The sequence below is a fragment of the Heterodontus francisci genome, unplaced genomic scaffold (assembly GCF_036365525.1).
Source record: "Heterodontus francisci isolate sHetFra1 unplaced genomic scaffold, sHetFra1.hap1 HAP1_SCAFFOLD_844, whole genome shotgun sequence".
NCBI classification, from domain to species: domain Eukaryota; kingdom Metazoa; phylum Chordata; class Chondrichthyes; order Heterodontiformes; family Heterodontidae; genus Heterodontus; species Heterodontus francisci.
In genome coordinates this window covers 41,311-59,425 of record NW_027141208.1, presented here as the reverse complement: position 1 = coordinate 59,425, position 18,115 = coordinate 41,311, and the positions used below count along the sequence as shown (strand labels likewise).

The window sequence follows — 18,115 nt, the reverse complement described above, 5'->3', positions numbered from 1 at the left end:
TAAGCAGGATGTGATGGATTTGAAGAAGAAGTTGATGGAGTTGAAGCAGGAGGTGATGGAGTTGAAGCAGAAGGTGATGCAGGTGAAGCAGGGGGTGATGGAGTTGAAGCAGGAGGTGATGGAGTTGACGCAGGTGGTGATTAAGTTGAAGCAGGATGTGATGGAGTTGAAGCAGGAGGTGATGGAGTTGAAGAAGGGGGTAATGAAGTTGAAGCAGGATGTGATGGAGTTGAAGCAGGAGTTGATGCAGTTGAAGCAGGAGGTGATGGTGTTGAAGCAGGAGATGATGAAGTTGAAGCAGGAAGTGATGGAGTTGAAGCAGGAGGTGATGGAGCTGAGGCTGGAGGTGATGGAGTTGAAGCAGGAGGTGATGGAGTTGAAGCAGGGGGTGATGGAGATGAAGCACGAGGTGATGGAGTTGATTCAGGAGGTGATGGATTTGAAGCAGGAGGTGATGGAGTTGATGCAGGAGGTGATAAAGTTGAAGAAGGATGTGATGGAGTTGAAGCATGAGGTGATGAAGTTGAAGCAGGAGGTTATGGAGTTGAAGCAGGAAGTGATGGAGTTGAAGCAGGGGGTGATGGAGTTGAAGCAGAAGTTGACGTCGTTGAAGCAGGAGGTGATGACGCTGAAGCAGGAGGTGATTGAGTTGAAGCAGGAGGTGATGACGCTGAAGCAGGAGGTGATGGAATTGAACCCGGAGGTGATGGAGTTGAAGCAGGAGGTGATGAAGCTGAAGCAGGAGGTGATGGAGTTGAAGCAGGAGGTGATGGAGCTGAAGAAGGTCGTGATTAAGTTGAAGCAGGATGTGATGGAGTTGAAGCAGGTGTTGATGGAGTTGAAGCAGGAGGTCATGGAGTTGAAGCAGGAGGTGATGGAGTTGAAGCTGGTGGTGATTAAGTTGAAGCAGGAGTTGATGGAGTTGAAGGTGGAGGTGATGGAGTTGAAGCAGGAGGTGCTGGAGCTGAAGCAGGTGGCGAGGGTTTTGAAGCAGGAGGTGATGGAGTTGCAGCAGGAGGTGATGAAGTTGAAGCAGGATGTGATGGAGTTGAAGCAGGAGGTCATGGAGTTGAAGCAGGAGGTTATGGAGTTGAAGCAGGATGTGATGTCGTTGAATCAGGACATGATGGAGTTGAAGCAGGAGGTGATGGAGCTGAAGCAGGAGGTGATGAATTTGAAGCAGGATGTGATGGAGCTGAAGCAGGAGGTGATGGAGTTGACGCAGGAGGTTATGGAGTTGAAGCAGGAGATGATGAAGTTGAAGCAGGAAGTGATGGAGTTGAAGCAGGAGGTGATGGAGCTGAAGATGGAGGTGATGGAGTTGAAGCAGGAGGTGATGGAGTTGAAGCAGGAGGTGATGGAGTTGAAGCAGGGGTGATGGAGTTGAAGCAGGATGTGATGGAGTTGAAGCAGGAGGTGATGGAGTTGAAGCAGCAGGTGATTAAGTTGAAGCAGGGGGTGATGGAGTTGAAGCAGGAGTTGATGAAGTTGAAGCAGGATGTGATGGATTTGAAGCAGGAGTTGATGGAGTTGAAGCAGGAGGTGATGGAGTTGAAGCAGGTGGTGATTAAGTTGAAGCAGGATGCGATGGATTTGAAGCAGGAGTTGATGGAGTTCAAGCAGGAGGTGATGGATTTGGAGCAGGTGGTGATTAAGTTGAAGCAGGAAGTGATGGATTTGAAGCAGGAAGTGATGGAGTTGAAGCATGATGAGATGGAGTTGAAGCAGGAGCTGATGGAGTTCAAGCAGGATGTGATGGATTTGAAGCAGGAGGTGATGGAGTTGAAGCAGGAGGTAATGCAGTTGAAGCAGGAGGTGATGGAGTTTAAGCAGGAGGTGATGGAGTTGAAGCAGGATGTGATGGATTTGAAGCAGGAGGTGATGGAGTTGAAGCAGGAGGTAATGGAGTTGAAGCAGGCGGTGATGGAGTTGAAGCATGAGGTGATGGAGTTGAAGCAGGAGGTGAGGGAGTTGTAGCAGGAGGTGTGGGAGTTGAAGAAGGAGGTGATGAAGTTGAAGCAGGATGTGACGGATTTCAAGCAGGATGTGAAGGAGTTGAAGCAGGAGTTTATGGAGTTGAAGCAAGAGGTGATTCAGTTGAAGCAGGAGGTGATGGAGTTGAAGCAGGAGGTGATGGAGTTGATGCAGGATGTGAAGGAGATGAAGCAGGAGTTGATGAAGTTGAAGCAGGAGGTGATGAAGTTGAAGCAGGAGGTGATGGATGTGAAGCAGGAGGTGATGGAGTTGAAGCAGGAGGTGATCAAGTTGATGCAGGAGGTGATGCAGTTGAATCAGGACGTGATGGAGTTGAAGCAGGATGTGATGGAGTTGAAGCAGGAGGCGAGGGAGTTGAAGCAGGAGGTGATGGCGTTGAAGCAGGAGGGGATGAAGTTGAAGCAGGATGTGATGGAGTTGAAGCAGGAGGTGATGGAATTGAAGCAGGAGGTGATTGAGTTGAAGGGGGATGTGATGTAGTTGAAGCAGGGGGTGATGGAGTTGAAGCAGGAGGAGATGCACTTGAAGCAGGAGGTGATGGAGTTGAAGCAGGAGGTGATGGAGTTGAAGCAGGAGGAGATGCACTTGTAGCAGGAGGTGATGGATTTGAAGCAGGAGGTGATGGATTTGAAGCAGGGGGTGATGGAGTTGAAGCAGGAGGAGATGCACTTGAAGCAGGAGGTGATGGAGTTGAAGCAGGAGGTGATGGAGTAGAAGCAGGATGTGATTAAGTTGTAGCAGGAGGTGATGGAGTTGAAGCAGGAGGAGATGCATTTGAAGCAGGAGGTGATGGAGTTGAAGCAGGAGGTGATGGAGTTGAAGCAGGGGGTGATGGAGTTGAAGCAGGAGGTGATGGAGTTGAAGCAGGTGGTGATTAAGCAGGATGTGATGGATTTGAAGCAGGAGTTGATGGAGTTGAAGCAGGAGGTGATGGAGTTGAAGCAGCAGGTGATGTAGTTGAAGCAGGGGGTGATGGAGTTGAAGCAGGAGGTGATGGAGTTGAAGCAGGTGGTGATTAAGTTGAAGCAGGATGTGATGGATTTGAAGCAGGAGGTGATGGAGTTGAAGCCGGAGGTGATGGAGTTGAAGCAGGAGGTGATGGAGTTGAAGCAGGGGGTAATTAAGTTGAAGCAGGATGTGATGGAGTTGAAGCAGGAGGTGATGCAGTTGAAGCTGGAGGTGATGCAGTTGAAGCAGGAGACGATGCAGTTGAAGCAGGAAGTGATGGAGTTGAAGCAGGAGGTGATGGAGCTGAAGCAGGAGGTGATGGAGTTGAAGCAGGAGGTGATGGAGTTGAAGCAGGAGGTGATGGTGTTGAAGCAGGAGATGATGAAGTTGAAGCAGGAAGTGATGGAGTTGAAGCAGGAGGTGATGGAGCTGAGGCTGGAGGTGATGGAGTTGAAGCAGGAGGTGATGGAGTTGAAGCAGGGGGTGATGGAGATGAAGCACGAGGTGATGGAGTTGAATCAGGAGGTGATGGATTTGAAGCAGGAGGTGATGGAGTTGATGCAGGAGGTGATAAAGTTGAAGAAGGATGTGATGGAGTTGAAGCATGAGGTGATGAAGTTGAAGCAGGAGGTTATGGAGTTGAAGCAGGAAGTGATGGAGTTGAAGCAGGGGGTGATGGAGTTGAAGCAGAAGTTGACGTCGTTGAAGCAGGAGGTGATGACGCTGAAGCAGGAGGTGATTGAGTTGAAGCAGGAGGTGATGACGCTGAAGCAGGAGGTGATGGAATTGAACCCGGAGGTGATGGAGTTGAAGCAGGAGGTGATGAAGCTGAAGCAGGAGGTGATGGAGTTGAAGCAGGAGGTGATGGAGCTGAAGAAGGTCGTGATTAAGTTGAAGCAGGATGTGATGGAGTTGAAGCAGGTGTTGATGGAGTTGAAGCAGGAGGTCATGGAGTTGAAGCAGGAGGTGATGGAGTTGAAGCTGGTGGTGATTAAGTTGATACAGGAGTTGATGGAGTTGAAGGTGGAGGTGATGGAGTTGAAGCAGGAGGTGCTGGAGCTGAAGCAGGTGGCGAGGGTTTTGAAGCAGGAGGTGATGGAGTTGCAGCAGGAGGTGATGAAGTTGAAGCAGGATGTGATGGAGTTGAAGCAGGAGGTCATGGAGTTGAAGCAGGAGGTTATGGAGTTGAAGCAGGATGTGATGTCGTTGAATCAGGACATGATGGAGTTGAAGCAGGAGGTGATGGAGCTGAAGCAGGAGGCGATGAATTTGAAGCAGGATGTGATGGAGCTGAAGCAGGAGGTGATGGAGTTGACGCAGGAGGTTATGGAGTTGAAGCAGGAGATGATGAAGTTGAAGCAGGAAGTGATGGAGTTGAAGCAGGAGGTGATGGAGCTGAAGATGGAGGTGATGGAGTTGAAGCAGGAGGTGATGGAGTTGAAGCAGGAGGTGATGGAGTTGAAGCAGGGGTGATGGAGTTGAAGCAGGATGTGATGGAGTTGAAGCAGGAGGTGATGGAGTTGAAGCAGCAGGTGATTAAGTTGAAGCAGGGGGTGATGGAGTTGAAGCAGGAGTTGATGAAGTTGAAGCAGGATGTGATGGATTTGAAGCAGGAGTTGATGGAGTTGAAGCAGGAGGTGATGGAGTTGAAGCAGGTGGTGATTAAGTTGAAGCAGGAGGTGATGGAGTTGAAGCAGGTGGTGATTAAGTTGAAGCAGGATGCGATGGATTTGAAGCAGGAGTTGATGGAGTTCAAGCAGGAGGTGATGGATTTGGAGCAGGTGGTGATTAAGTTGAAGCAGGAAGTGATGGATTTGAAGCAGGAAGTGATGGAGTTGAAGCATGATGAGATGGAGTTGAAGCAGGAGCTGATGGAGTTCAAGCAGGATGTGATGGATTTGAAGCAGGAGGTGATGGAGTTGAAGCAGGAGGTAATGCAGTTGAAGCAGGAGGTGATGGAGTTTAAGCAGGAGGTGATGGAGTTGAAGCAGGATGTGATGGATTTGAAGCAGGAGGTGATGGAGTTGAAGCAGGAGGTAATGGAGTTGAAGCAGGCGGTGATGGAGTTGAAGCATGAGGTGATGGAGTTGAAGCAGGAGGTGAGGGAGTTGTAGCAGGAGGTGTGGGAGTTGAAGAAGGAGGTGATGAAGTTGAAGCAGGATGTGACGGATTTCAAGCAGGATGTGAAGGAGTTGAAGCAGGAGTTTATGGAGTTGAAGCAAGAGGTGATTCAGTTGAAGCAGGAGGTGATGGAGTTGAAGCAGGAGGTGATGGAGTTGATGCAGGATGTGAAGGAGATGAAGCAGGAGTTGATGAAGTTGAAGCAGGAGGTGATGAAGTTGAAGCAGGAGGTGATGGATGTGAAGCAGGAGGTGATGGAGTTGAAGCAGGAGGTGATCAAGTTGATGCAGGAGGTGATGCAGTTGAATCAGGACGTGATGGAGTTGAAGCAGGATGTGATGGAGTTGAAGCAGGAGGCGAGGGAGTTGAAGCAGGAGGTGATGGCGTTGAAGCAGGAGGGGATGAAGTTGAAGCAGGATGTGATGGAGTTGAAGCAGGAGGTGATGGAATTGAAGCAGGAGGTGATTGAGTTGAAGGGGGATGTGATGTAGTTGAAGCAGGGGGTGATGGAGTTGAAGCAGGAGGAGATGCACTTGAAGCAGGAGGTGATGGAGTTGAAGCAGGAGGTGATGGAGTTGAAGCAGGAGGAGATGCACTTGTAGCAGGAGGTGATGGATTTGAAGCAGGAGGTGATGGATTTGAAGCAGGGGGTGATGGAGTTGAAGCAGGAGGAGATGCACTTGAAGCAGGAGGTGATGGAGTTGAAGCAGGAGGTGATGGAGTAGAAGCAGGATGTGATTAAGTTGTAGCAGGAGGTGATGGAGTTGAAGCAGGAGGAGATGCATTTGAAGCAGGAGGTGATGGGGTTGAAGCAGGAGGTGATGGAGTTGAAGCAGGGGGTGATGGAGTTGAAGCAGGAGGTGATGGAGTTGAAGCAGGTGGTGATTAAGCAGGATGTGATGGATTTGAAGCAGGAGTTGATGGAGTTGAAGCAGGAGGTGATGGAGTTGAAGCAGCAGGTGATGTAGTTGAAGCAGGGGGTGATGGAGTTGAAGCAGGAGGTGATGGAGTTGAAGCAGGTGGTGATTAAGTTGAAGCAGGATGTGATGGATTTGAAGCAGGAGGTGATGGAGTTGAAGCCGGAGGTGATGGAGTTGAAGCAGGAGGTGATGGAGTTGAAGCAGGGGGTAATTAAGTTGAAGCAGGATGTGATGGAGTTGAAGCAGGAGGTGATGCAGTTGAAGCTGGAGGTGATGCAGTTGAAGCAGGAGACGATGCAGTTGAAGCAGGAAGTGATGGAGTTGAAGCAGGAGGTGATGGAGCTGAAGCAGGAGGTGATGGAGTTGAAGCAGGAGGTGATGGAGTTGAGGCAGGGTGTGATGGAGATGAAGCAGGAGGTGATGGAGTTGAAGCAGGAGGTGATGGATTTGAAGCAGGAGGTGATGGAGTTGAAGCAGGAGGTGATAAAGTTGAAGAAGGATGTGATGGAGTTGAAGCATGAGGTGATGAAGTTGAAGCCGGAGGTTATGGAGTTGAAGCAGGAAGTGATGGCGTTGAAGCAGGGGGTGATGGAGTTGAAGCAGAAGGTGATGGAGTTGAAGCAGGAGGTGATGACGCTGAAGCAGGAGGTGATTGAGTTGAAGCAGGAGGTGATGACGCTGAAGCAGGAGGTGATGGAGTTGAAGCAGGAGGTGATGACGCTGAAGCAGGAGGTGATGGAGTTGAAGCCGGAGATGATGGAGTTGAAGCAGGAGGTGATGAAAATGAAGTATGAGGTGATGGAGTTGAAGCAGGAGGTGATGGAGTTGAAGCAGGAGGTGATGGAGTTGAAGCAGGTCGTGATTAAGTTGAAGCAGGATGTGATGGAGTTGAAGCAGGAGTTGATGGAGTTGAAGCAGGAGGTGATGGAGTTGAAGCAGGAGGTGATGGAGTTGAAGCAGGTGGTGATTAAGTTGAAGCAGGATGAGATGGAGTTGAAGCAGGAGTTGATGGAGTTGAAGCTGGAGGTGATGGAATTGAAGCAGGGGGTAATGAAGTTGAAGCAGGAGGAGATGGAGTTGAAGCAGGAGGTGATGGAGTTGAAGCAGGAGGTGATGGAGTTGAAGCAGGAGATGATGGAGTTGAAGCAGGAGGTAATGCAGTTGAAGCAGGAGGTGATGGATTAGAAGCAGGATGTGATTAAGTTGTAGCAGGAGGTGATGGAGGTGAAGCAGGAGGAGATGCATTTGAAGCAGGAGGTGATGGAGTTGAAGCAGGAGGTGATGGAGTTGAAGCAGGGGGTGATGGAGTTGAAGCAGGAGGTGATGGAGTTGAAGCAGGTGGTGATTAAGCAGGATGTGATGGATTTGAAGCAGGAGTTGATGGAGTTGAAGCAGGAGGTGATGGAGTTGAAGCAGCAGGTGATGTAGTTGAAGCAGGGGGTGATGGAGTTGAAGCAGGAGGTGATGGAGTTGAAGCAGGTGGTGATTAAGTTGAAGCAGGATGTGATGGATTTGAAGCAGGAGGTAATGGAGTTGAAGCCGGAGGTGATGGAGTTGAAGCAGGAGGTGATGGAGTTGAAGCAGGGGGTAATTAAGTTGAAGCAGGATGTGATGGAGTTGAAGCAGGAGGTGATGCAGTTGAAGCTGGAGGTGATGCAGTTGAAGGTGGAGATGATGCAGTTGAAGCAGGAAGTGATGGAGTTGAAGCAGGAGGTGATGGAGCTGAAGCAGGAGGTGATGGAGTTGAAGCAGGAGGTGATGGAGTTGAGGCAGGGTGTGATGGAGATGAAGCAGGAGGTGATGGAGTTGAAGCAGGAGGTGATGGATTTGAAGCAGGAGGTGATGGAGTTGAAGCAGGAGGTGATAAAGTTGAAGAAGGATGTGATGGAGTTGAAGCATGAGGTGATGAAGTTGAAGCCGGAGGTTATGGAGCTGAAGCAGGAAGTGATGGCGTTCAAGCAGGGGGTGATGGAGTTGAAGCAGAAGGTGATGGAGTTGAAGCAGGAGGTGATGACGCTGAAGCAGGAGGTGATTGAGTTGAAGCAGGAGGTGATGACGCTGAAGCAGGAGGTGATGGAGTTGAAGCAGGAGGTGATAAAGTTGAAGAAGGATGTGATGGAGTTGAAGCATGAGGTGATGAAGTTGAAGCCGGAGGTTATGGAGTTGAAGCAGGAAGTGATGGCGTTGAAGCAGGGGGTGATGGAGTTGAAGCAGAAGGTGATGGAGTTGAAGCAGGGGGTGATGACGCTGAAGCAGGAGGTGATTGAGTTGAAGCAGGAGGTGATGACGCTGAAGCAGGAGGTGCTGGAGTTGAAGCAGGAGGTGATAAAGTTGAAGAAGGATGTGATGGAGTTGAAGCATGAGGTGATGAAGTTGAAGCCGGAGGTTATGGAGTTGAAGCAGGAAGTGATGGCGTTGAAGCAGGGGGTGATGGAGTTGAAGCAGAAGGTGATGGAGTTGAAGCAGGAGGTGATGACGCTGAAGCAGGAGGTGATTGAGTTGAAGCAGGAGGTGATGACGCTGAAGCAGGAGGTGATGGAGTTGAAGCAGGAGGTGATGACGCTGAAGCAGGAGGTGATGGAGTTGAAGCCGGAGGTGATGGAGTTGAAGCAGGAGGTGATGAAGCTGAAGCAGGAGGTGATGGAGTTGAAGCAGGAGGTGATGGAGTTGAAGCAGGAGGTGATGGAGTTGAAGCAGGTCGTGATTACGTTGAAGCAGGATGTGATGGAGTTGAAGCAGGAGTTGATGGAGTTGAAGCAGGAGGTGATGGAGTTGAAGCAGGAGGTGATGGAGTTGAAGCAGGTGGTGATTAAGTTGAAGCAGGATGAGATGGAATTGAAGCAGGAGTTGATGGAGTTGAAGCTGGAGGTGATGGAATTGAAGCAGGGGGTAATGCAGTTGAAGCAGGAGGAGATGGAGTTGAAGCAGGAGGTGATGGAGTTGAAGCAGGAGGTGATGGAGTTGAAGCAGGAGATGATGGAGTTGAAGCAGGAGGTAATGCAGTTGAAGCAGGAGGTGATGGAGTTGAAGCAGGAGGTCATGAAGTTGAAGCAGGAGGTGAGGGAGTTGAAGCAGGAGGTGAGGGTGTTGAAGCAGGAGGTGATGAAGTTGAAGCAGGAGGTGATGGAGTTGAAGCATGAGGTGATGGAGTTGAAGCAGGAGGTGAGGGATTTGAAGCAAGAGGTGAGGGAGATGAAGCACGAGGTGATGAAGTTGAAGCAGGATGTGATGGAGTTGAAGCATGAGGTGATGTTGTTGAAGCAGGAGGGAAGTGAGTTGAATCAGGAGGTGATGCAGATGAAGCAGGAGGTGATGGAGCTGATGCAGGAGGTGATGGAGATGAAGCAGGAGGGAAGTGATTTGAAGGCAGAGGTGATGCAGTTGAAGCAGGAGGTGAAGGAGATGAAGCAGGAGATGATGAAGTTGAAGCAGGAGGTGATGAAGTTGAAGCAGGAGGTTACGGAGTTGAAGCAGGAGGTGATGAAGTTGAAGCATGTGGTATTGGAGTTGAAGCAGGAGGTGATGGAGTTGAAGCAGGGGGTGATGTAGTTGAAGCAGGAGGTGATGGAGTTGAAGCAGGAGGTGATGGAGTTGAAGCATGTGGTGACGGAGTTGAAGCAGGAGGTGATGGAGTTGAAGCAGTAGGTGATGGAGTTGAAGCAGGAGGTGATGGAGTTGAAGCAGGGGGTGATGTAGTTGAAGCAGGAGGTGATGGAGTTGGAGCAGGAGGTGATGGAGTTGAAGCAGGAGGCGAGGGAGTTGAAGCAGGAGGTGATGGAGTTGAAGCAGGAGGTTATGGAGTTGAAGCAGGATGTGATGTAGTTGAATCAGGACATGATGGAGTTGAAGCAGGAGGTGATGGAGTTGAAGCAGGAGGTGATGGAGCTGAAGCAGGAGGTGATGAAGTTGAAGCAGGATGTGATGGAGTTGAAGCAGAAGGTGATGGATTTGAAGCAGGATTTATGGAGTTGAAGCAGGATGTGATGTAGTTGAAGCAGTGGGTGATGGAGTAGAAGCAGGAGGTGATGGAGTTGAAGCAGGATGTGATTAAGTTGAAGCAGGAGGTGATGGAGTGTAAGCAGGATGAGATGCACTTGAAGCAGGAGGTGATGGAGTTGAAGCAGGGGTTGATGGAGTTGAAGCAGTAGGTGATGGACTTGAAGCTGGAGGTGATGGTGTTGAAGCAGGAGGTGATGGAGTTTAAGCAGGAGGAGATGCACTTGAAGCAGGAGCTGATGGAGTTGAAGCAGGAGGTGATGGATTTGAAGCAGGGGGTGATGGAGTTGAAGCAGGAGGTGATGAAGTTGAAGCAGGATGTGATGGAGTTGAAGCAGAAGGTGATGGATTTGAAGCAGGATTTATGGAGTTGAAGCAGGATGTGATGTAGTTGAAGCAGTGGGTGATGGAGTAGAAGCAGGAGGTGATGGAGTTGAAGCAGGATGTGATTAAGTTGAAGCAGGAGGTGATGGAGTGTAAGCAGGATGAGATGCACTTGAAGCAGGAGGTGATGGAGTTGAAGCAGGGGTTGATGGAGTTGAAGCAGTAGGTGATGGACTTGAAGCTGGAGGTGATGGTGTTGAAGCAGGAGGTGATGGAGTTTAAGCAGGAGGAGATGCACTTGAAGCAGGAGCTGATGGAGTTGAAGCAGGAGGTGATGGATTTGAAGCAGGGGGTGATGGAGTTGAAGCAGGAGGAGCTGCACTTGAAGCAGGAGGTGATTAAGCAGGATGTGATGGATTTGAAGCAGAAGTTGATGGAGTTGTAGCAGGAGGTGATGGAGTTGAAGCAGGGGGTGATGGAGTTGAAGCAGGAGGTGATGGAGTTGAAGCAGGTGGTGATTAAGCAGGATGTGATGGATTTGAAGCAGAAGTTGATGGAGTTGAAGCAGGAGGTGATGGAGTTGAAGCAGAAGGTGATGCAGGTGAAGCAGGGGGTGATGGAGTTGAAGCAGGAGGTGGTGGGGTTGAAGCAGGTGGTGATTAAGTTGAAGCAGGATGTGATGGATTTGAAGCAGGAGGTAATGGAGTTGAAGCAGGATGTGATGGAGTTGAAGCAGGAGGTGATGGAGTTGAAGAAGGGGGTAATGAAGTTGATGCAGGATGTGATGGAGTTGAAGCAGGAGGTGATGCAGTTGAAGCAGGAGGTGATGGAGTTGAAGCAGGAGATGATGAAGTTGAAGCAGGAAGTGATGGAGTTGAAGCAGGAGGTGATGGAGCTGAAGCTGGAGGTGATGGAGTTGAAGCAGGAGGTGATGGAGTTGAAGCAGGGGGTGATGGAGATGAAGCACGAGGTGATGGAGTTGAATCAGGAGGTGATGGATTTGAAGAAGGAGGTGATGGAGTTGAAGCAGGAGGTGATAAAGTTGAAGAAGGATGTGATGGAGTTGAAGCATGAGGTGATGAAGTTGAAGCAGGAGCTTATGGAGTTGAAGCAGGAAGTGATGGAGTTGAAGCGGGGGTGATGGAGTTGAAGCAGAAGTTGACATCGTTGAAGCAGGAGGTGATGACGCTGAAGCAGGAGGTGATTGAGTTGAAGCAGGAGGTGATGACGCTGAAGCAGGAGGTGATGGAATTGAAGCCGGAGGTGATGGAGTTGAAGCAGGAGGTGATGAAGCTGAAGCAGGAGGTGATGGAGTTGAAGCAGGAGGTGATGGAGCTGAAGCAGGTCGTGATTAAGTTGAAGCAGGATGTGATGGAGTTGAAGCAGGTGTTGATGGAGTTGAAGCAGGAGGTCATGGAGTTGAAGCAGGAGGTGATGGAGTTGAAGCAGGTGGTGATTAAGTTGAAGCAGGAGTTGATGGAGCTGAAGGTGGATGTGATGGAGTTGAAGCAGGAGGTGATGGAGTTGAAGCAGGAGGCGAGGGTTTTGAAGCAGGAGGTGATGGAGTTGCAGCAGGAGGTGATGAAGTTGAAGCAGGATGTGATGGAGTTGAAGCAGGAGGCGATGGAGTTGAAGCAGGAGGTTATGGAGTTGAAGCAGGAAGTGATGTAGTTGAATCAGGACATGATGGAGTTGAAGCAGGAGGTGATGGAGTTGAAGCAGGAGATGATGAAGTTGAAGCAGGAAGTGATGGAGTTGAAGCAGGAGGTGATGGAGCTGAAGCTGGAGGTGATGGAGTTGAAGCAGGAGGTGATGGAGTTGAAGCAGTGGGTGATGGAGATGAAGCACGAGGTGATGGAGTTGAATCAGTAGGTGATGGATTTGAAGAAGGAGGTGATGGAGTTGAAGCAGGAGGTGATAAAGTTGAAGAAGGATGTGATGGAGTTGAAGCATGAGGTGATGAAGTTGATGCAGGAGCTTATGGAGTTGAAGCAGGAAGTGATGGAGTTGAAGCAGGGGGTGATGGAGTTGAAGCAGAAGTTGACGTCGTTGAAGCAGGAGGTGATGACGCTGAAGCAGGAGGTGATTGAGTTGAAGCAGGAGGTGATGACGCTGAAGCAGGAGGTGATGGAATTGAAGCCGGAGGTGATGGAGTTGAAGCAGGAGGTGATGAAGCTGAAGCAGGAGGTGATGGAGTTGAAGCAGGAGGTGATGGAGCTGAAGCAGGTCGTGATTAAGTTGAAGCAGGATGTGATGGAGTTGAAGCAGGTGTTGATGGAGTTGAAGCAGGAGGTCATGGAGTTGAAGCAGGAGGTGATGGAGTTGAAGCAGGTGGTGATTAAGTTGAAGGAGGAGTTGATGGAGTTGAAGCAGGAGTTGATGGAGTTGAAGGTGGAGGTGATGGAGTTGAAGCAGGAGGTGATGGAGTTGAAGCAGGAGGCGAGGGTTTTGAAGCAGGAGGTGATGGAGTTGCAGCAGGAGGTGATGAAGATGAAGCAGGATGTGATGGAGTTGAAGCAGGACATGATGGAGTTGAAGCAGGAGGTGATGGAGCTGAAGCAGGAGGTTATGGAGTTGAAGCAGGAGATGATGAAGTTGAAGCAGGAAGTGATGGAGTTGAAGCAGGAGGTTATGGAGTTGAAGCAGGAGATGATGAAGTTGAAGCAGGAAGTGATGGAGTTGAAGCAGGAGGTGATGGAGCTGAAGATGGAGGTGATGGAGTTGAAGCAGGAGGTGATGGAGTTGAAGCAGGGGGTGATGAATTTGAAGCAGGATGTGATGGAGTTGAAGCAGGAGGTGATGGAGTTGACGCAGGAGGTTATGGAGTTGAAGCAGGAGATGATGAAGTTGAAGCAGGAAGTGATGGAGTTGAAGCAGGAGGTGATGGAGTTGAAGCAGGGGGTGATGGAGTTGAATCAGGAGGTGATGGATTTGAAGCAAGAGGTGATGGAGTTGAAGCAGGAGGTGATAAAGTTGAAGAAGGATGTGATGGAGTTGAAGCAGGGGGTGATGGAGAATAAAGCACGAGGTGATGGAGTTGAATCAGGAGGTGATGGATTTGAAGCATGAGGTGATGAAGTTGAAGCAGGAGGTTATGGAGTTGAAGCAGGAAGTGATGGAGTTGAAGCAGGGGGTGATGGAGTTGAAGCAGAAGGTGATGTAATTGAAGAAGGAGGTGATGACGCTGAAGCAGGAGGTGATTGAGTTGAAGCAGGAGGTGATGACGCTGAAGCAGGAGGTGATGGATTTGAAGCCGGAGGTGATGGAGTTGAAGCAGGAGGTGATGAAGCTGAAGCAGGATGTGATGGAGTTGAAGCAGGAGTTGATGGAGTTGAAGCAGGATGTGATGGAGTTGAAGCAGGATGTGATGGAGTTGAAGCAGGTGGTGATTAAGTTGAAGCAGGATGTGATGGAGTTGAAGCAGGAGTTGATGGAGTTGAAGGTGGAGGTGATGGAGTTGAAGCAGGAGGTGATGGAGTTGAAGCAGGAGGCGAGGGTGTTGAAGCAGGAGGTGATGGAGTTGAAGCAGGAGGTGATGAAGTTGAAGCAGGATGTGATGGAGTTGAAGCAGGAGGTGATGGAGTTGAAGCAGGAGGTTATGGAGTTGAAGCAGGATGTGATGTAGTTGAATCAGGACATGATGGAGTTGAAGCAGGAGGTGATGGAGTTGAAGCAGGAGGCGAGGGAGTTGAAGCAGGAGGTGATGGAGCTGAAGCAGGAGGTGATGAATTTGAAGCAGGATGTGATGGAGTTGAAGCAGGAGGTGATGGAGTTGAAGCAGGGGGTGATGGAGTTGAAGCAGGATGTGATGGAGTTGAAGCAGGGGGTGATGGAGTAGAAGCAGGAGGTGATGGAGTTGAAGCAGGATGTGATTAAGTTGAAGCAGGAGGTGATGGAGTGGAAGCAGGATGAGATGCACTTGAAGCAGGAGGTGATGGAGTTGAAGCAGGAGGTGATGGAGTTGAGGCAGGGGGTGATGGAGTTGAAGCAGGAGGTGATGGACTTGAAGCAGGAGGTGATGGAGTTGAAGCAGGAGGTGATGGAGTTGAAGCAGGAGGAGATGCACTTGATGCAGGAGGTGATGGAGTTGAAGCAGGAGGTGATGGATTTGAAGCAGGGGGTGATGGAGTTGAAGCAGGAGGATATGCACTTGAAGCAGGAGGAGATGGAGTTGAAGCAGGAGGTCATGGAGTTGAAGCAGGATGTGATTAAGTTGCAGCAGGAGGTGATGGAGTTGAAGCAGGAGGTGATGCATTTGAAGCAGGAGGTGATGGAGTTGAAGCAAGAGGTGATGGAGTTGAAGCAGGGGGTGATGGAGTTGAAGCAGGAGGTCATGGAGTTGAAGCAGGAGGTGATGGAGTTGAAGCAGGGGGTGATGGAGTTGAAGCAGGATGTGATGGAGTTGAAGCAGGGGGTGATGGAGTAGAAGCAGGAGGTGATGGAGTTGAAGCAGGATGTGATTAAGTTGAAGCAGGAGGTGATGGAGTGGAAGCAGGATGAGATGCACTTGAAGCAGGAGGTGATGGAGTTGAAGCAGGAGGTGATGGAGTTGAGGCAGGGGGTGATCGAGTTGAAGCAGGAGGTGATGGACTTGAAGCAGGAGGTGATGGAGTTGAAGCAGGAGGTGATGGAGTTGAAGCAGGAGGAGATGCACTTGATGCAGGAGGTGATGGAGTTGAAGCAGGAGGTGATGGATTTGAAGCAGGGGGTGATGGAGTTGAAGCAGGAGGATATGCACTTGAAGCAGGAGGAGATGGAGTTGAAGCAGGGGGTGATGGAGTTGAAGCAGGAGGTCATGGAGTTGAAGCAGGAGGTGATGGAGTTGAAGCAGGTGGTGATTAAGTTGAAGCAGGATGTGATGGAGTTGAAGCAGGAGGTGATGGAGTTGAAGCAGGAGGTGATGGAGTTGAAGCAGGAGGTGATGCAGTTGAATCAGGAGGTGATGCAGTTGAAGTAGGAGGTGATGGATTTGAAGCAGGAGGTGATGGAGTTGAAGCTGTAGCTGATGGAGCTGAAGCTAGAGGTGATGGGGTTGAATTGGGAGGTGATGTCTTTGAAGCAGGAGGTGATGGAGTTGAAGCTGGAGGCGATGTGGATGAAGTGGGAGGTGTTGGAGTTGAAGCGGGAGTGATGGAGTTGTAGCAGGAGGTGATGGAGTTGAAGCAGGATGTGATGGAGTTGAAGCAGGAGGTGATGGAGTTGAAGCTGGAGGTGATGTGGTTGAAGTGGGAGGTGTTGGAGTTGAGGCAGGGGTTGATGGAGTTGTAGCGGGAGGTGATGAAGCTGAAGCAGGAGATGATGAAGTTGAAGCAGGAGGTGATGGAGTTGAAGCAGGAGGTGATGGAGTTGAAGCAGGAGGTGATGGAGTTGAAGCAGGAGGTGATGGAGTTGAAGCAGGAGGTGATGGAGTTGAAGCAGGAGGTGATGGAGTTGAAGCAGGAGGTGATGGGGTTGAAGCAGGAGGTGATGGAGTTGAAGCAGGAGGTGATGGAGTTGAAGCAGGAGGTGATGGAGTTGAAGCAGGAGGTGATGGAGTTCAAGCAGGATGTGATGGAGTTGAAGCAGGAGGTGATGGAGTAGAAGCTGGAGGTGATGTGGTTGAAGTGGGAGGTATTGGAGTTGAAGCTTGAGGTGATGTTGTTGATGCAGAAGGTGATGGTGTTGAAAGAGTAGGAGATAAAGTTGAAGCAGGAGGTGATGGAGTTGAAGCAGTAGGTGATGGAGTTGAAGCAGGAGGTGATGGAGCTGAAGCTGTAGTTGATGGAGTTGAAGCAGTAGGTGATGGAGTTGAAGCTGGAGGTGATGAAGTTGAAGCAGGAGGTCATGGAGTTGAATCAGGAAGTGATGGAGTTGAAGCAGGATGTGATGGAGTTGAAGCAGGAGGTGATGGAGTTGAAGCAGGAGGTGATGGAGTTGAAGCAGGAAGTGATGGAGTTGAAGCTGTAGGTGATGGAGCTGAAGCTAGAGGTGATGGTGTTGAAGTGGGAGGTGATGGATTTGAAGCAGGAGGAGATGGAGTTGAAGCTGGAGGCGATGTGGATGAAGTGGGAGGTGTTGGAGTTGAAGCTGGAGGTGATAGTGTTGAAGCAGAAGGTGATGGTGCTAAAGGGGTAGGAGATGAAGTTGAAACAGGAGGTGATGGAGTTGAAGCAGGAGGTGATGGAGTTGAGGCCGCAGGTGATGGACTTGTACCAGCGGATGATGTAGTGGAAGCAGGAGGTGATGGAGTTGAAGCAGGAGGTGATGGAGTTGAAGCAGGAGGTGTTGGAGCTGAAGTAGTAGATGATGGAGTTGAAGCAGGAGATGATGGAGTTGAAGCTGTAGTTGATGGAGTTGAAGCAGGGGGTAATGGAGTTGAAGCAGTAGGTGATGGAGTTGAAGCTGGAGGTGATGGAGTTGATGCAGGAGGTGATGAAGTTGAAGCAGGAGGTGATGGAGTTGAATCAGGAAGTGATGGAGTTGAAGCAGGATGTGATGGAGTTGAAGCAGGAAGTGATGGAGTTGAAGCATGAGTTGACGGAGTTGAAGCAGGAGGTGAGTGAGTTGAAGCAGGAGGTGATGCAGTTGAAGCAGGAGATGATGGAGTTGAAGCAGGAGGTGATTGGGTTGAAGCAGGAGGTGATGGAGTTGAAGCTGTAGGTGATGGAGTTGAAGCTAGAGGTGATGGGGTTGAAGTGGGAGGTGTTGGAGTTGAAGCAGGAAGTGATGGTGTTGAAGCAGAAGGTGATGGTGTTGAAGTAGTAGGAGATGAAGTGGAAACAGGAGGTGATGGAGTTGAAGTAGGAGGTGATGGATTTGAAGCCGCAGGTGATGCACTTTTACCAGCGGATGATGTAGTTGTTGCAGGAGGTGATGGATTTGAAGCAGGAGGTGATGGAGTTGAAGCAGGATGTGATGGAGCTGATGTAGTAGATGATAGAGTTGAAGCTGTAGGTGATGGAGTTGTGGCCGGAGGTGATGGAGTTGAAGCAGGAGGTGTTGGAGTTGAAGCAGGAGGGGATGGAGTTGAAGCAGGAGGTGATGGAGTTGAAGCAGGAGGTAATGGAGTTGAAGCAGGAGGTGGTGGAGTTGAGGCCGGAGTTGATGGAGTTGAAGCAGGAGGTAATGGAGTTGAAGCAGTAGGTGGTGGAGTTGAGGCCGGAGGTGATGGAGTTGCAGCAGGAGGTGATGGAGTTGAAGCAGGAGGTGATGAAGTTGAAGCAAGAGGTGATGGAGTTGAATCAGGAAGTGATGGAGTAGAAGCAGGATGTGATGGAGTTGAAGCAGGAGGTGATGGAGTTGAAGCAGGAGGTGATGGAGTTGAAGCAGGAGTTGATGCAGTTGAAGCAGGAGGTGATGGAGTTGAAGCAGCAGGTGATGGAGTTGAAGCTGGAGGTGATGTGGTTGAAGTGGGTGGTGTTTGAGTTGAAGCTGGAGGTGATGCTGTTGAAGCAGAAGGTGATGGTGTTGAAGGAGCAGGAGATGAAGTTGAAACAGGAGGTGTTGTAGTTGAAGCAGAAGGTGATGGAGTTGAAGCCGCAGGTGATGGACTTGTACCAGCGGATGATGTAGTTGAAGCAGGAGGTGATGGAGTTGAAGCAGGAGGTGATGGAGTTGAAGCAGGAGGTTATGGAGCTGAAGTAGTAGATGATGGAGTTGAAGCAGGAGATGATGGAGTTGAAGCTGCAGGTGATGGAGTTGAAGCTGGAGGTGATGGGGTTGATGCAGGAGGTGATGAAGTTGAAGCAGGAGGTGATGGAGTTGAATCAGGAAGTGATGTAGTTGAAGCAGGATGTGATGGAGTTGAAGCAGGAAGTGATGGAGTTGAAGCA

The 18,115-nt window shown here is 50.0% G+C and overlaps 1 protein-coding gene across 1 annotated transcript; it reads right to left on the bottom strand.

Annotated features, from left to right (window-relative positions):
* Positions 1 to 5,556: 5,556 nt before the first annotated feature.
* On the bottom strand, positions 5,557 to 17,829 carry LOC137362469 (uncharacterized; the record flags this gene model as incomplete). Its single annotated transcript, XM_068026847.1, has 4 exons — positions 5,557 to 5,625; positions 16,060 to 16,107; positions 16,939 to 17,385; positions 17,623 to 17,829. Coding segments are annotated over 4 exons (771 nt in total), but the record flags the coding sequence as incomplete, so codon positions are not given.
* Positions 17,830 to 18,115: the final 286 nt, after the last annotated feature.